The following is an 18954-nucleotide window of genomic DNA, read 5'->3' as shown; positions in this document are numbered from 1 at the left end:
GTGAGCCACCACACCCGGCCTAAAATTAAAGTTCTTAAAATAGAATGAAAGTCCATATATGATCTGGCCCTCTGAAATGTCTCTGACCTCATCTCTTTCCAGTGAACACTGGCCTCCTTGCTCTTCCTTGAACACTCCCGAAATGTTCAGGGCCCTTGACTTTCTGTCTGTCTGCTGGAAATTTTCAGATGTCTATACTTCTGGCTTCCTCATTTCCCAAGTCTCTGCTCAAGGTCACCTTATCATGGAGGACTTCTCTAGCCACCCTAGCTAAAATCTCCCTCCAACACACACACACACACACACACACACACACACACACACACACCCCAGCGTTTGGTATTTCTCTTCTCTTCTTTCAAAGAACTTACCTGAAAAACTCTCTGGGCCTGGTATAATTGTGTGTTGGGGTAGTGGTAGATGGGTATTTTTAAAAGTGTTGATGTAATTTTTTGAATGGCTTAAGGACTACATGGGACTTTCAATTTCTTCTTAAGTTAGTTTTAACCCTTTCTCTACAAAAATATATTTTTAAAATTAGCCAGAAATGGTGGCACACATCTGTAGTTCTAGCTACTTGGGAAACTGAAGTGGGAGGATCCCTTGAGACCAAGGCTGCAGTGAGCTATGATTGTGCCACTGCACCCCAGCCTGGGCAACAGATACCCTATCTCTAAAAAACATTTTAAAAAAAATTTTACTTTTTGAATAGTTAATATATGCCCACAGTATAATCATTCCAGTTTCAAAAGTATACACAGTGAAAATCAGATCTCTCTCCTATCTCTGCCTTCTAGCTACCTGGTTCCCCTCTCTTGGCATCAATTTCTTGTCTATTTCCCTAGTTTCTTGTTTATCCTCCCAGATATATGTCATGCATGTAGAAGCACATAACATATATTGTTTTTACATAAATGGTGGAATGCCATATATATTATCCTGCACATTGCTTTTTTTCCACTTAACCATGTATGTTAGATTTGCTTCCAAAGCTATTCATAGAGGGCTGCCTCATTTCTATTCTAGTTACCTAATATTCTGTTGGATGATGTACCATCATTTATTTACTTAGTCTCCTTCTGAAGGATAATTAGGCTATTCTGTCTTTACAGTGGCCTTCTAAGAAGCCAGTGTGTTTTGCCCATCTTTAATTGCTGCTTCACCCTGATATACCTTCAGGGTATATATACCCTGGTCAGATATACCTTCTCCTTAAACTTACATTCCCATGCCATCATTTCCCTGTTCAAGAATCTCCAGCAGCTGCCCAGTTCCCACAGAATAAGGCTGAGCTTCTTACCCTTGAACGAAGATCCTGCATGGTCTCTGCCTTCTTTTCCATCATGTCTTCCTGTTCCTGAGGACACTCCCCAAAACTGATGACTTGAGGTTTTCCCAAATGTACCTCTGAGTTTAGGGGCTCCAAAGTTTTCTTCAGCCTGCTCTACCGTCCCCTTGAACCCTATGAAGGAAATCCTTCCCTCCCCCTGGGCTGGTCACACTGGGCTCCAGGTCCTCTCTGGAACAGCTGCACTTTAAATATTTCAGCCCAGTCTCCCACTGTACACCCTACAGAGACAGAACAGGTGTTCTGAATTTTGGGGTTACTGATATTTGAATTGTTCACCAATGGCCCTTCCTCTTCTAGACTCCAAATTCTTTGTGGGCAGGGACTGATCACTGGGAATGGGGAATACTAAAATGAAAAGATATCCTGACTTCCAAGTAGCTTAAAACATAAAGGTAAGCTGGGCACAGTGGCTCACGCCTGTAATCCCAGCACTTTGGGAGGCTAGGGCGGGTGGATTACGAGGTCGGGAGATCGAGACCATCCTGGCTAACACGGTGAAACCCCATCTCTACTAAAAATACAAAAAAAATTAGCTGGGTGTGGTGGCAGGCGCCTGTAGTCCCAGCTACTTGGGAGGCTGAGGCAGGAGAATGGCGTGAACCTGGGAGGCGGAGCTTGCAGTGAGCCGAGATTGCACCACTGCACTCCAGCCTGGGTGACAGAGCGAGACTCCGTCCCAAAAACAACAACAACAACAACAAAAAACATAAAGGTGAGCCAGATATGCAAAATGAAAATACACAACACAGTAGGATCTTAGTTTAAGTGCTCTATGCTCAGGGCAATCATGGTCGGGGGGAGTCTTTAATTTTTTTACGTTAAATCTCTGGTCTCTAGTCCAGGGTCTGGTACATGGCAGCTGCCCAGTAAGTGCCTGTTGAATGGAGAATAACATAAAAAGAAGCATTTAAGGCAAGTGTCAACTTCTTGCAGTAACAGCCACCTTGTATATACAAAATAAGTCAACAGATAGTGTAGTGTGGATGTCGCTCATCTTTTGGGGAGAAAGAAGGCTGTGTGGGAGGGTGTGGAATCAAGTTTCAGCCAGGGAGGGAGGCGAAGACATTGCCTCCCGGGTCGTGGGTGGATGGGGGGTCCCGGCGGCTGCGGGGCGCGGGAGAGGCGGGGAGAAGGAAAGGGGGAGGAGACTCTCGCCTCCTGCCCCGCCTCCCCCACCCCGCGGCGGCGGCGCAGGGCGGCCGCGCGGGTGTTGGCACCAGAGGCAACAGCTGCAGCAGCCGCGCCGCCCCCTCGCCCGCGGCTCCCGGGGTGAGCCCGAGCACGGCCGGCGGCTCGCGGCGCGGCAGCCCCAGAAGACGAGAAAGTTCGCGGCCGGAGCGCGGAGATGCCGGGCAGCGACACGGCGCTCACCGTGGACCGGACCTACTCGGACCCCGGCCGGCACCACCGCTGCAAGAGCCGGGTGAGCGCCGCGGGCTGGGGGGCGGCGGGTGCGCGCGGGCCCGGGGGCGAGGCGGGCTGGGGCGGCGGCTCAGTGCTAACCCACGCTACCCCAGCGTTTCGCCGCCGGCCTCCGCCGCCGCCGGAGGTCCGTGCCTCCCCGATCCTACGAGCTGAAAGGGTGGGCGTGGGGGGCGTCGGAGCCCGGGCTGCGGTTCTGGGATCCCAGGTCCGCCTGCCCCTCACGGCGCCCAGGTCCCCGCGCGCTATGCGGGACGCCCGGTTCCCCGACGGCCCGCGCTCTGCTGTCCTCCCCGCCAGGGAGCGCCCGCCGCTCCGCGAGGGAATCCCGCCACCCGCGGCCCCGCGTCTCCAGGTCTCCGGGGTCTCGCCCTGGGTGTGACGGTGCCCTCCCCGCCGAATGTCCCGGCGGCCGCCCTGTCTCCCGGTCCTCGGGGCATGAGGCCGGAGCCCGAGCGCGGTGCGCAGCCGGAGCGCGGGGAGGCGGCGGACGGGCTCTGCCCAAGTGAAAAGTCAGAATCTTTGCGCTGCCTCTCCGGAGTTTCGAGCCGAGCCGAGCAGGCGCCCTCGCCATTGTTTGCAGTGTAATTTGCTGTTGCTGATTTTGGCTGTGGGCGAAAATAGCTCATTCTGAGCCTGCTGCAGAGACAAGCCCTGTAGGGCTTCAAAATAAAGACGGAGGCCGCAGCCCAAGCGCGGGTCTCTTCTGGGAGAGGAAGCCTTCGCCCACCCCGGTGAATTCCTTTGCCCTCCCTGGCTGTTGAATCGTCGAGGCTGGATGTGAGGCTCTGTAACCCGTTCTCCCCACGGCTGATTGAAGTGCCATTTAACAAAGCACCTCCTCCACGCCGGCATCTGTTATGGCAGGAGGCACCTGGAGTTGTTCTTTGCTCCGCCTACTACTTACTCGCTTGTCCGAGAACTGGGGATTTGGGTGTCAGCCTCTGTGTAAAGTTCACGGAGGGAGAGCCGGACTCAGATTCTGGCCTGCCACCTCCGAGATCGAGAGACCAACTGGATGGAAATAGTAGCAATAGTGACGGGGTTGTGTCGCGGCTCTTTGTGCAGGATTTAGGTCTTCACTCATAATTTGAAGTAGTAATCGATTGCCCCAGAAGTGAAGCAATGAGTCTCTGGTTTATTTGCCCGCTTTCCCTTTTTCCTTTAGCATCTGTTAATCATTTTGGAAGAATGATTTTAGTTTTTACAGATTGGATGTATTTGGTGGAATAATACCTCGTGCACTCACCTCAACCTTACAATTCTCTTATTTTTGCACTTTCTTTAAAAGTTTCGTAACAGTTTGCTATGAAAATAACCAGAAACTCCATTTGGAATAAACATTGAAGAAATGTGCTTACCCACAGGTAGACATTTCTTCTTGGATAGCTGTAATACTAGTTAACAGAACTATGAAGAAAAGATCATTTTCGAATGCATTTGTAATGGAGAGGATTCTGTAAAGTTAATGTTGCAGACTTGAAAAAATGTGAAAGCTTGTTTTTTCTTGTCACAACTGTGATCTTCTTTGTGTAAACAAGATTAGTAATCTTAGCGGGATGGATGGCTCATTGTCAACTCATTTAAGTGGTTTGGCAAAACTCATGCAGCTTTACAAAACTCACTCTTCGTAACCTGTAAAATGGTGGTGATAAAGTTTGTGCCTCAACTGCTTAGGTGGAATGTGGTAAAGCAAGTGTGTAACGTAACTGCAGACTGTTTCTGCCACGTCTGCCACTGTTCCCTGTCTACGCCAGTCTTTTCTATTAAAAGGTCAAAACCTTATGTGAAGGAGATTTCTTGATTTTCTTTAAAATTCTGCTGACGGGCCGGGGGCGGTGGCTCAGGCCTGTAATCCCACCACTTTGGGAGGCCGAGATGGGTGGATCACCAGGTCAGGAGTTCAAGACCAGCCTGGCCAAGATGGTGAAACCCCGTCTCTACTAAAAATACAAAAATTAGCCGGGCGTGGTGGTGGGCGCCTGTAATCCCAGCTACTTGGGAGGGTGAGGCAGAGAATTGCTTGAATCCGGGAGGCAGAGGTTGCAGTGAACCGAGATTGTATCAGCCTGGGCACAGAGCGAGCCTCCATCTTTAAATAAATAAATACATAAATAAAACAATTCTATTGACAATGTTATTGTACCTGCTGCCTTGTATTTTAGCATGGAGATACCCGATTTTTAAATAAGCTGTGTATTAAAACTGAGTTAGACATTATATGTGCTGATTATCCTAAATTAGCACATTGGGCCAGTCAGATCTAGTGAAGAGAGGAAATCAGAGAAGGGCTAGAACTTTAGCAGACCATAATCACAAATTCTACTACAGTGATGCTGGACTTCTTGAGGTCCCAGTTTAAACCTCTCAACTATCTGCTTTTAGGTTTTTTATTGTTGAGACAGCGAGGAATAGGTAGAACTAGTGAAATTTTTGTAAACTCATAAGAACTTTTCTCAAGCAGGGTTGATGTAATTTCAAGTCTGCCTTGAGGCTACAATAAGTCTGTTGTAATGAAGGGAAAGCAACAATTTTACTGTGCAGAAAGTATTCACCCCCTTAAATGATCGTAGCTCCTGTATTGTGGAACTCACTTGGATGCAGCTGTAAAGATATGTTTTCCTGACACCCAGGAAGTATGTGATGCGAGAGGAAGACATCAAGTGCTAATTTCTTGATATCACCATCTCCTTGGGAGGAAACTAGTATAGGATTTAAAAAGAACCCTTTTATGAACTCATTTGGTGAATTAGCTCCCCTAAAAATGCTAATGAGAACTGGGGGTTCATGGGAAGAGTTGATTAATCTTTCAGGGATATGGAGTTTCTGCCTAGAAGTGGGCTAAGACTCCATGAGATGAAGTTCTTAGTTACTGAATGGTCATTTTTTAAATTCAAAATCAATACCTATTGAGATAACAGGAAAACTACATGGTCTCTCTTGCTGGGCTTATTTCAGCCTTTGAGACTGGAATAATAATGAGGCAGTATACTCTTTCAACATTGCAGAAATCTATTTTTATAGCTAGGTGGACTAACCTAGATAACCCCTCCCCCCTTAGTGTAAGTAATGAATTCTGTGATTGTTGCTAAGCTGACAAGTCAGGATCATTCACATTTTAAAACTTCATCTTTGTAAAACTCAGAAATGGTGCTTGTTAACTTGATGCACATATCTCTCTACTTTAAAAGAAAGAGCATCCATAATTAGACTCCTACTTTTTTTTCATGCCCTAGTTAAAGCCTATCATCTTTTTAAGAATACAGGCCGTCTGCTTTCTATACAGTAACTGGCTTTTATTAATGATATGTGAATTAGGTTTTCTTTTAGTTGGTTTTCATTTTAAATGTTCTAAAATGCCCTCTCCAGCCACTTGGGTATAGTGGTGGATAGCTGGGGCTCTGGACCTACGTGGGTTGTATTCTGGCTCTTCGAGCTTCTTAACTGGGTGACCACTGGGACAGGGTCCTAAATAGCCTTTCTGAGCCTCCAGTTTCCCATCTGTAAAAGAGGTAATACTCCACTCTTCTGGGAGTGATTGTATGTCTTAAATAACAAAGTATTTGAATAAAAAAAAAAAAAAAAAAAGGCACGGTGGCTCACCGCTGTAATCCCAGGACTTTGGGAGGCCAAGGCAGGTGGATCACCTGAGGTCAGGAGTTCAAGACCAACCTGGCCAACATTTTGAAACCCTGTCTCTACTAAAAATACTAAAATTAACCAGGCGTGGTGGCAGGCGCCTGTAATCCCAGCTACTCGCGAGGCTGAGGCAGGAGAATCGCTTGAACCCAGGAGGTGGAGATTGCAGTGGGCTGAGATCGTGCCATTGCACTCTAGCCTGGGGGACAAGAGTGAGACTTCGTCTCAAAAAAAAAAAAAAAGTGCGTGCACTCAAATATTAGCTATTTAAAAAAATTTTTTTTAAATTTATGTTCTCTCATTGGGTGAAAAAGCTGTATTTGTCTATATGTCAGGTTAATAATTTTTTTCTATTTTGTTGGTGCCACTACTAATCAGAACTGCTAGTCATCTTGAGTGCCTGCCCTCCCCCATCTCTCTAACCTATTAGCAATACCACTGCACCTTTCTCTGACATTTCTCTGGAATTGGTTTCTTCCATATCTCCCAATCATCCCCCACCTTAGTCACTTATGACCTTCACCAACTTCTGTTCCATCCTGCGTGCAAGAACCATATTATTTTCCCTACTGAACCATTTGCATTAGGATAGTGCCCAGAATACAGATCTTGTACCAGTGCTGTTTGCTACCAGTGCAGTCTTGGATCCTGTGATCACTCTAAGCCTTAGTTCCCACTTCTACATAATAGGGGTGTTTTGAGGAATAAATTCAGTAATGTCTATAAAATGTTTAACTCCATGCCAGGTGCACAATAAGAAATCAATAGATGGTAACCACTTTTACTATAGGCCGAGCATCTCAATCCAAAACCCAAAACCCAAAATGCTCCAAAATCCAAAACTTTTTGAGCGTCAACATGACGCTCAAAGGAAATGCTTACAGGATCATTTCTGATTTCAGATATTTCTATTTGGAATGCTTAACCAGTAAGTATAATACGAAGATTCCTAGGCCGGGCATGATGGCTCATGCCTGTAATTCCAACACTTTGGGAGGCCCAGGTGGGTAGATCACTTGAGTTCAGGAGTTTGAGACCAGCTTGGCCAACATGGTAAAATCCAGTCTCTACTAAAAATACAAAAAAATTAGCTGGGCATGGTGGCGGGTGCCTGTAATCCCAGCTACTAGGGAGGCTGAGGCAGGAGAATCGCTTGAACCTGGGAGGCAGAGGTTGCAGTGAGCCAAGATTGTGCCATTGCACTCCAGCCTGGGCAACAGAGCGAGACTCCATCTCCAAAACAAAACAAATTCCAAAATCTGAAATCTGAAACACTTCTGGTTCCAAGCATTTTGAATAGGGTACTTGTACTATATGAAAGAGGGGTTTGTGAGCTTAGAAATGGAAAGGCTGCTAATTTTGTGAAAAGTATAGACTTTTCTAGCATTGCTAGCATTTTGTGCCTCCTTGCGTCATGTTTCTCATCACATTGACTGTTTATATGTTTAATGCTTACATGTATTTATAAACTATAGACATTGGCACTTTGAGAGCAAGATGCTTCAATTATTCAAAAAATACTTACTGAGCACCTTCTGTGTGCTGGCTGCTGATCTAGGCATCAGGAATACAATGGTAAATGAAACACTCTGGTCTCTGTGAAAGCTTAATATCTGGTGGATGTATCTCATTTATACTTGTGGCTCCAGACAATACCCCTGTCTTATACAGGAGGACATGATGATAATACATGCAGAAACCTCTAACATCTGAAGTAAAACTTGTGTCGAGCGTGAGTGCCACCTGTAGTCTATCTTCAAGTGTTCTGTGGTTTGGAAATCCATCTACAATTACATGATGAGTAATGACCAAAGGCAGTGAAGAAGAGGATGCTGTAGCCCTTCTCGCAGTGGAACTGGTTGGGCAGTGACGTAGTAAGTTGATGATCACATGCTTACTCCCTGGGCAGGAAATAGGGGGAGTGGAAACTGACCTCTGTCCTGGAGGACACTGACCCAGTGAAGTGGTAAGCTGAGTAGTACACAGATAGCGTTTTCACCTGTGATTTGTTTTATTTGAAAGAGCTCGTTAAAGAGAATGAATAATGGTGAGTGTCTCAAGCCAGGTTTTTCTTACATTTAGGGTGAGCAAAGTGATACGGTGTGTGTTTTTCGAGCTGTACTTTGTTGCAGGCTCTTCCTTTAGAGGAGAAGGAATTGCCAGCCACCACCAGCTCACCCGCCTGTCACATCCGCTGTAGAGAGCACCAAGACAGCTGCTACCAAGTTGGATCGCAGGGTGTGTTTTGCTTCAGACCCTCTGCCTGAATTTCCAGGGCTGCTGCTAAGGTCAGAAATCAACCTCGTCTTACTTGGAAAATGCCCACAGCTTGACTTACAAGAGTCTGCAGCTTTCAGCCCTGCGGTTTCTTAATTGTGTTTTCATGTTTTCAGTGGAGGGGAGGAGGGTGACAAGAGAAAAGGAAGAGAACCGTGAATCACCATACTGTGAATCAGAATGAGGACTTTTCATTCCTTCGAAAGGGAACATCAGGATATATGATTTGTGCATAGGCCAACTGCTTCCATCGACTTGGGAGGGGTGCTGCCTGAAAGAAACCATAGTATATTTGTGGATTATTCGTCTGTAAGGAGGTAAAAACATAGGTGAAAGGAAGAATGCAGTCACAATAATAGTTAATGTGTACTGAGTGCTTACTGTACACCAGGCAACATGAAGCATTTCAAATACACCATCTCCTTGATCTTCCACAATATCCCGCTTTTCCATTTTACAGATGGGGAGGCTGAGGCCCAGACAGATTAATAGTTTCTCTAAGATCTTGTGTCTATTAGGAAACTATAGTAGAGCTAGGGTTTGAACCTGTGTATATCTCAACTCCAGAGCTTGATTCTTCACCACTTCCCCGTCTGCCTCCATGGTGAACACTGGAGAGCAGCCCAGTCTTTCTAAACTAGTTGGGTGCCTGGGGATGGATGTGTACAGCATCTGCTGGGCACTTACCCTAATTGTGTGCTCTAATTCTTATGACATACACATTGCCAGTCTTTTGCACGTAGTCATATATTCCCAGTAAACATGTGAATGAATGATACAGAATGATAGTTCATGAACTTTAATGCCTAGGATATGAGAATTTTGCTAGTAGTTTGAAGTCTTAAAGGCTGTCAAACAAGCTCATGATTTAAGATCATTAAAGAACCATGTTTTCGCCTGATGTTTGGTCTCCTGAGGATGGACTGTTGAATAGCAAGATGAAAGTGGTGCTTCCTTGTGACCACTGAGTTCAAGACATGCCTGCAAACGTGTCTCCTCAGTAGATCCTCATGACTAGCCTGTGGGTTCACACCTTCTTTTGAGCCATGTCATCAGTCACCTACCTGGTGATCTTTCTGTGAAGGCTCTTGTAATATTAAACCATGCCTTCTTGTGTCCCCTGCAGAACATCACACTTTGGGGGAGTGCACTGGAGTGGTTAAGAGTGCCAGTCTTGGAGTTATCTGCCTCGGTTGACTTTCTTTTTTTTTTAGACAGAGTCTTGCTCTTTCCCCAGGCTGGAGGGCAGTGGTGCAATCTCGGCTCACTGCAACCTCTGCTGCCCAGGTTCAAGTGATTCCCCTGTCTGAGCTTCCCGAGTAGCTGGGACTACAGGTGCACGCCACCACGCCCAGTTGATTTTTTTGTATTTTAGTAGAGACGGGGTTTCACTATGTTGGCCAGGATGGTCTCGATCTCCTGACCTCATGATCCGCCCGCCTCGGCCTCCCAAAGTGCTGCGATTACAGGCATGAGGCACTGTGTCCGGCCCGGTTGACTTTCTATAGTGTACTCTGCCGCATGGTACCAAAATTAGGTTTTTACAAGGGTTGTCACAATACTTTCCTTGGAGGACTGTTGTGAGAATTAAACGGTGTAGTACGTGTAAACACTGTTGAGTGCCAGCACCTGCTAAATGCTCAGTTAATGTTCAGATGGGAGAGGAATAATAATAACAGTATGTAACAGTGGTATAACTGTCTGGCCATTGCAGGAGCTGCAATTGAGCAGAGACCATGGGTGTGATTTCCAACACTTTGAGTTCTCTCCAGAGACCAGATCTTTTCAAGGATTTGCTTCCTGAAATGCATCCCATTTAGTGCCGGTCCCCTGAGGAAGCCACATTTTAAATGACTGATTGTAAACCTGTATCTTCCTCAGGTCTTAAAAGCATTCGAGGAGACTGTGCCAACTAAAAACATTACAAAGGGCAGTTTAAAGCAGCTAGAAAACATAGCCTGGTGCCCACACCAGAACTCCCGGTGGAACCCTGGCTTGACTGGATTAAAGGTACGAAGGCAGAGGGTTGGAAAGTTAGACTCAAGGTTTTGCCATGGTAGAACTGGAAGGGAATTTAGACAGTATTAACTCCAGACCATTCCATTTGCAGAAGCAGAAAATGACACCAGCCAGACTGTAACCAGTACAATTATGTAATTAATACAGACTGATTGGGACTAACTGTTATGCCATCTTCTGTCTTTAAAAAGGATTGCTTTACATAATTTTTAAATATCAAATTAATTGCTAAGTTATGGGGTGGAATGAGAATTTAAAATTATTTTCAGTAGGTATGAACAGATTTAAGTTTTTGTGACTTTTCTAGGTTAAAAAAGTGAGTTTGAATGACACAATGTTAGGCCATTCTTCTTCTGAATGTATTTACAGGTTTTTGGGGGCCACTGGGGAAAAGAGGGGTGACAATTCATGTATCAAACTACTTAGCTGCACTGGATTGTTGCTACTTAAAAATATATATTTTTTTGTGGTTCCTCTTAGTGTCTTCATTTTTTCAGTATAAAGTTTTGCAAAATGAAGAGTTCCTCCATGTCCTGACCTTCCACTTGTTGGGGTGGGATATTGGGGAAAAAAGTATGCCAGATGCATGAGCCATGGAGCTCATCATATGTGCGTTTGACTTAGAATTCAACCCGAGTCTGCCCTGGTCTCCAAAGCTCTCCGTTCTGTGAGTCTCGCCTTAAGAGTCTCTTCTAGCACCAAGTGTTTTCAGTATGTAAAATTTGCATACAATATAACGCAACGCCTAAACCCAAGGCTAAAACTTCACCTAGTGCTTGATAGGACTTGAGTCCGATGGCATATGGAGTGACAGCATGTCTGGTGCAATCCCCAGTGAAGCGTCCCCCTAGAAAAAGCCCGTGTGACTTCTGCCTTACACGCCGATTTGAGAGCCCAGCCCGGGAGTAAAATGTGGCTTTTACTGTATCCAGCAAGACATTTCCACCTACCTCTTGTTCCACAGGCACCTCAAAGTCTGTATATCAAATTCATTCTTTCGACCGCCCTTCTATTCCTGGTTAATATTATGCTTTTCCCATACAGCCAGTCAACAAACCAGATGCTTGAGCTGCTCCCTCAATCCCCCACCCTACCCAGGCACCCAGTGGTTTACTTCTTTTCTTTTCTTTTCTTTTTGAGACAGGATCTGGGTCTGTTGCCCAGGCTGGAGTGCAGTGGCGCCATGTTGGCTCACTGCAACCTCTACCTCCCAGGTTCAAGCAATTCTCCTGCCTCAGCCTCCTGAGTAGCTGGGATTACAGGCACGTACCATCACGCCCAGCTAATTTTTGTAGTTTTAGTAGAGACAGGGTTTCACCATGTTGACCAGGCTGGTCTCGAACTCCTGACCTCAGGTGATCTGCCTGCCTCAGCCTCCCAAAGTGCTGGGATTACAGGCATGAGCCACTGCATCTGGCCCCAATGGTTTACTTCTTAAATATCGACCATCTATCTTTTCCTCGTTGCCCCCAACATCACTCTCTTAAGCTTACCTCTGGATTTGAGCAACAGAGTGAAGCATCAGGAAATGGACTCTGGAGTGAAACTTGAATGTCAGCTCTTTCACTTAGCGGCTTCGTGAGCAGCCATTAGAAGCGGTGTTGGGAAACCCATTACAGCATTTGTTGTTCTGACTTTGAGTCATTTGTGGTCTACCGCAGTTTCCCAAAGTTCAGTCATTCCCACATCTACGACACACTGCCTCATACCACCTGCACTGTTATTTGCTTGATATTTCTAAATCAGTTATCTCCTTAAAACTTAAATTTATTTTCAAAGTATCAGTGTCACTATTCTAGCTATATATTTTCTGAGTTTGAGGCCTCCCAGCACCAGATTAAGAAGCAGATTAGCACTGGGTGTGGTGGCTCACGCCTGTATTCCCAGCACTATGGGAGGCCAAGGTGGGTGGATAGCTTAAGCCCAGGAGTTTGAGACCAGCCTGAGCAACATGGCCAAACCCCATCTCTACAAAAAATACAAAAATTAGCTGGACATGGTGATGCATACATATGCTCTCAGCTACTCAGGAGGCTGAGGTGGGAGGATCACCTGAGCCCTGGGAGGGGTGAGGTGGGAGGGGTGAGGCTGCAGTGAGCCTTGATTGCACCAGTGCACTCCAACCTGGGTGATGGCGAGACCCTGTCTCAACAAAACTAGTTAGCAAGTGTTGGAGCAATGTTAGAAAGTTTTTAGCACCAGAGATTTTTCCTGGACTGAATCAACTGAATTGGATTGAGGATTGAAAAGGAAATAACTCGCTCACTGTGATTCTGTGTTATTTAATGCTTTTGTCTTATGTCACCTAAAATAATTCAGAATCATCTAGGAAAACCCTGGTCTTAATGTATCATCTCCTTTCGTTCCTTCATGAGATATTTATCTTTAGACCCATGGTCTAGAAGATGCTTAGAAACATTTTTCCCACTCATGGGTTGTGAAAATTTGAGTTAGTGTTTTCCTTTTTTATTTTGACCAACAGGAACCCAGATCCAAATTTCAGCTGAATCGAGTGAGATTTTTATAGCCTGTTTCTTTTTCTTTTCTTTCTTTTTTTTTTTTCCTTACCTCTTGATTTTGGCTTCCTTTTCTAATTTATATTTTTTTCTGGCCTGGTTTCAATGTGTGTGTGTGTGTTTACATATATGTGTTTCCTGTAATCTATCTTAAATCCTTGTGTACCAAATGAGGTACTCATCAATTTATTTATTTACTTATTTATTTATGAGATAGAGTCTCGTTCTGTTGCCCAGGCTGCAGTGTAGTGGTGCAGTCTTGGCTCACTGCAGCCTCCGTCTCCCGGGTTCAAGCAATTCTCCTGCCTCAGCCTCCCCAGTAGCTGGAACTACAGGTGCCCACCACCATGCCAGCTAATTTTTTTGTATTTTTGGTAGAGATGGGGTTTCGCCATTTTGGCCAAGCTGGTCTCAAACTCCTGGCCTCAAGTGATCCACCTGCCTCACCCTCCCAAAGTGCTGGGATTATAGGAGTGAGCCACCACACTCAGCCTCATCAATTGATTTAGTTCAATATAAACGATTGTTACTGGGATGAACAGAAGCCCAATCTGATAAGTCGAAGGCAGTCTCATCTAGGTGGAAATACTTGAAGGAGCTTGGAAATGAGCTGAGCTTGCTTCTCTCTGTATTATTTCCTCTTTACTCTTCTGATGACTATGACCTGGGAGAAACTGAGGTAATGGACAACCATAGGCCGAAGAGGGGAACATCCAGAAAATATGAATTCTTTGGGAATTTCAGGCAAGGACAGATAGTGGGTGGAGAAGAAATTTGAGTTACATGTTTTTCTGAAGTAAAGTTGAACCTAATTAAGATGTGTATGTAGGCTTGTTGTAATGGAAGGAAATTAAATGGTGCCTTGAGCTGCAGCCTTGCACAGAAGTTTCAGTATAAGCACTTTTCCAAAAATAAAGAATGCCTTTAGTGAAAGCTGTGCTTCAGCACCTAAATATATTTACTCCAGTGTGTTCAATTCTGTGTGGGGGCCAAAAGTCCCTTTTCTCTGTCTTTGTCAAGATGTTGTGATCATCCAGAAAGCCTGAACTTGGCTTCAGATAGTCAGCAGGGTACTATTTTAATCTCACTAATTGGAACAGGTGGCCTCTATTTGCAGCTGAATCACTGGTTGGCATAGATTTAATTTATCTGACAATATGAAGCCCATTCAGTAAGAGCTGTTCAGGCTGTATGTATTGGCATCAGGCAAAGTGCCTGAAAGCCCCACTAGAAAGCGTGGAAGACAGGAAGGAAGATGGAAGAAATGCAAGGAAGAGTGTGCTGCTTCCATTCCATCCTACCTGTTGAGTGCAGAATGGGTGAAAGGATATGGTCGAGGGATGCATGTGAAGATGCTTGGGAGGGGTGCTTATAGATATTTCTCCAGAGGAGGAAGAGGTGGCAAATGTCTCCTTTGAATCCACCCCGTAAGATGTCATGGTGCAAGAGGACCTCATGCTGTCCTCATGTTTTTAATATGAGCACATATTCAGGTATGGGGGAAAGAGCATGTCCCACGTGGCTCAGCTTAAGTGCTCAAGTTGAGATACCTTACGACACCTCTAGTGACATCAGAGATGGTCCCCAGATTATGACCTTCTCCAGCTGGATCACTCTTTTATTTTTACATTGAGTGTATATTTTGCGTAGTGTCTTGTCAATGTTTTGCCTCAAATTCTTCAATAGGACAGAAGCCCAGCTTCTTAGACACCCAGAGTCTCTCATCTGACCTTTGCTTTTCACCCACTCTTGGTCCTTGAACTCAGGTCTCCTTTCTTTGTGGACTCCCATGCCTCCCTCTGTGCCTGTGGGTACCTGCCCCATCCTCTCTCATGGAGATAATTGTGTTCTTTTTATCTAGGCATGGAGCATTGGACATAGTTGGAGCTTTGTAAATATTGACTGAATGAGTGAATGTGTGTATGTTGTGAAATTGTACTGTGGGACTTGAGAAGCTGGAAAGCATATTCTACTCTTGATCCATATCAATTCAGATTAATTTGCCTTGTTTTAATTGCTGTGCAGGATCCCCATGTATGGCCATACCATCATTTATTTAACCATTTTCTTATTAAAGGACAAGTATATTGCTTCCAGTCTTTGGTGGTTACTTATTTTTGCACATGTGAGGAATATGTTGGCAGGCTAAATTCATAAGCATCGAATTGCTCAGCTAAAGGGCATGTGCGTTTTAAATTATGATATTACCAAGCTGAACACTGCACCTACTCTGTGTTGAACACTGGGAGCTAAGGATGCAGCACTGAACAACACTGGTAAAGTTTGTATAACTATCATTAATGTGTGAACATGCCTTTACCCACATCGCTTCGGACACAGCATGTTTTCAACTGTTTTGATCCTTGCCAATCTGATAGGTGAAAACTCCTAGCCCATTTCAATGTATATCTTTCCTGGTATGGATGAGGTTGGTCATATTTTTAAAATTTTTATTTTGAAATAATTACAGATCTACAGAAATTTGCACAAAATAGTACAGAGATGTCCCATGTACCCAGCTTCTCCCAATGATTGCATCTTATGTAACTATAGTACAATAGATCATATTTTCATAGTCTAAAAAGACATTTGTCTGTGTTTATGAGCTGTTTATGTGTATGTTCTTGCCATTTATCTGTTGGCTGTTGGTCTTTTACATAGATTTGTATTGGTTTTCTACTAATTAAATTAATTGCTTTGCAAGTACATTTTTCCCAGCTTGTCATTCCTGACTCTATTTTTTTTTTTTTTTTTACTGTTGTGTAACAAAGTACCATAAACTGAGCAACTTCAAAAAACAATACCCATTTAATTATCTCAGAGTTTCCGTAGGCCTGGAGTCCAGGTGCAGCTTAACTGCATCCTCTGCCAAGAGTGTCATCAGCCTGAAATCAAGGTGTCAACCAGGATTGCAATCTCTTCTTAAGCTTGGGATCCTTTCCCAAGCTCACTGGATATTTACAGGATTAGGGTTCTTGCAGCCCTAGACCTGAGACCCTCAGCCGCCAGAGGCTGTTCACTGTTTTCTGCCACAGAGCATGTTCCATAGCATGACAGTTTGTTTCTTCAAGGCCAATGGGACAGCATCTTTGTTGCATTTTGTCTTTTACTTCTAGATCTTCTTTTAGAGAGTTCACCTGATTAGTTTAGGCCCACCTAGGCACTCTCCCTTTTGATTAATTAAAATCAGCGGATTAGGGGCCTTAATTATGTCTACAAAATTCCTTTATTTTTCCATGTAACATAATGTAGCCAAAGGAGTGAAATTCCATCATGTTCAAAAGTCTTGCTTGTGGGAGGGTACCATCGTGGGAATCATCTTAGAATTCTGCCTGTTGCCCTGAATTATACGTTTTGTGCGTGCTGAGCATAGAGCTGGTGGATAGCAAGCGCTGAATAAATACCAACCGTATTTTGCCATGAAGAAATCTACAAATGTTTTGGTTTATAGGTTTGTATCATTCTTAGAATGGCCTTTGTACTTTGAGATTTTTTTAAAAGCCCACATGCCCATGTTCTCCTAATATATTTTATGATTTTTATTTTTGTATATTTGAATCTTTGAATGAGTTAGAATTATTCAATTACTTTTCAGATGTCTGTACAGTTATCCCAGGGCAATTTTTTGCATTGTACCTGTCTTTAAAAATATACCGCTGTTCATATATATCAAGTTTTGTTTTTATAAATGTCTACTTTTTCCATGGGTTTTAAATCTGTTGAACTCAGAAGGTTGTAATTCTGCCACACTTATTCTGGATTGATAGCCTCTGCCTCCTCCCTTCCCATCCTCTCCCCCAGGGATTTGAAATGAGCATTTTGAGGCCAGGTGCAGTGGCTTACACCTGTAATCCCAGCACTTTGGGAGGCTGAGGCAGGTGGATCACTTGAAGTCAGGAGTTCGAGACCATCCTGACCGACATGATGAAACCCCGTACCTACTAAAAATACAAAAAAATTAGCTGAGCATGGTGACGGGCACCTGTAATCCCGGCTACTCAGAAGGCTGAGACAGGAGAATTGCTTGAACCTGGGAGGCGGAGGTTGCAGTGAGCCAAGATCATGCCACTGCACTCCAGCCTGGGCAACAGAGCCAGACTCTGTCTCAAAAAATAAAAAAACAAAAACCCACATACACACACAAAAACAGGCATATAACTCCAGTACTCCAGTATTATTTACAGTAAGGAAAGACCAAAGGACAGAAAGGAAAAGATAGCAAAGTTTTGTGTGTGTTTTAAAATTTTGCGTTTAATTCTCTTTTGAACTAAGTGTTACCTCTCATCAAGTTTGACTTAATGTTATAAAATCCTGCCCTTCTACAGTTTGCAAAAATTGTTATAGTACAAAGGATGTGTATTGTTGCTTCCCAAACCACTGTTGCCACCTCAAGTAATTTGTGACACACCATCCCAGCTCGGGAGATGGAAGAGCAGAAACTCAGCCTAACTTTGTGTTCTGCAGGGCACAGGACTACTGCTTCGGCTTTGTTAGCTCCAGACCGCTTTCAAGCCTGCACATTCCCCCTATTTAATAGACGTATTTAACATCCTTGTGCTGGGATTTGTACTGGGAAATTTAAGTTGGTTTGCCACTAATGTTAGGATAGCGAATATAACAAGATTTCTGATTTGTAGGTAATGATCTGTTTCCTTATTGGCTTCTTATTTGTATGTTACTCCTGTGCCTTCCTAAATATCACTAGATGCACTTCTGTTAATTATTGAATGGTCCACCTGCCTTGTATCTCTGCATCTGACACAGAAGGAGGTTAAAACTGGGCTGCGCCCAGAAACTAACACTTAACATTTTATAACCTGATTCAAGAGCATATTAAGGGTGGAATGAATATGCTGGTTGCACGTGCTTTCATCTGGGAAAGGCACCATGCTTGTAAAAGCCTCCTGACTTAAGCAAATTATCAAGTACTATTTGTTGCATAAAGCCAGCCAAAGCTTACCTCGTGTGCTGGGCAATTTAGAGGCCTTCACAGAATTGGTGTCTCTTAGGCATGTGGGCACCAAAATTAAAGTGAGTCTCTTTCATTCAGGTGGCTCATTTATGCCCTACCTGGGGAGCAGTAGGGACACTTATGCAAAATCAGCATCTGTTTCTACCACCTAGAAATGCTTTATTGTTTGGGTAGGTGGGAGCATATTAAATTCAACTATTGAGAAATTTGCCTAGCGTTCTGGCTGTTTAAAATGATCTAATACCAAGAAAGTTTTTGAAGTACTCAGGGCTCAAATGAAGCTCTTATTTTTAAAGAAAGACTTAAAATGAGAGGTCTTGAGACTTGTTGCTGTTTAAGGACAGTTTTGCAAAGTGAGCCTACCATTCCAACAGACTTTTTTTTTTTTTTAACTTTTGTTTTTTTGGCCAAATAGGAAATGGAAGAAATAGTCTTGCATTCTTGTGGCTTTCTTTAAATTAAATGTTGATCCTTCCCAACCCTCATTTTTTAAATAATTTGTTGCATGTTGGGGGTAATTAGAATGGTAACAGATAGATAAATAAGAATAATACATATACTAGGCCGGGCACAGTGGCTCATGCCTGTAATCCCAGCACTTTGGGAGGCCCAGCCGGGTGGATCGCCTGAGGTCAGGAGTTTGAGACCAGCCTGGCCAACGCAGTGAAACCTTATCTCTACTAAAAATACAAAACATTAGCTGGGCATGATGGCGGGCACCTGTAATCCCAGCTACTTGGGATGCTGAGGTAGGGAGA

At 44.2% G+C, this 18954-nt stretch overlaps 1 protein-coding gene across 10 annotated transcripts in view; it reads left to right on the top strand.

Moving 5' to 3' along the window:
• The window catches only part of TMCC3 (transmembrane and coiled-coil domain family 3), a 304986-nt gene that overhangs the window by 219209 nt on the left and 66823 nt on the right, over positions 1 to 18954 (top strand). The window contains exon 1 of one of the 10 annotated variants that reach the window (XM_055238346.2): positions 2522 to 2774. The exons of 8 other annotated variants lie outside the window; for them this stretch is intronic. In XM_055238346.2, the coding sequence (XP_055094321.1) occupies positions 2697 to 2774 (78 nt within the window). In that variant the 5' untranslated portion in view covers positions 2522 to 2696. Of the gene's footprint in view, positions 1 to 2521; positions 2775 to 10388; positions 10700 to 18954 lie in introns of those variants that run through there. One more of the 10 variants, XM_063614276.1, reaches the window with a different exon arrangement.

This window comes from Symphalangus syndactylus, chromosome 13, assembly GCF_028878055.3.
Source record: "Symphalangus syndactylus isolate Jambi chromosome 13, NHGRI_mSymSyn1-v2.1_pri, whole genome shotgun sequence".
Lineage (NCBI taxonomy): Eukaryota > Metazoa > Chordata > Mammalia > Primates > Hylobatidae > Symphalangus > Symphalangus syndactylus.
Note: the sequence above shows the minus strand (reverse complement) of the source record. Positions and strands in the feature narration are given on the sequence as shown.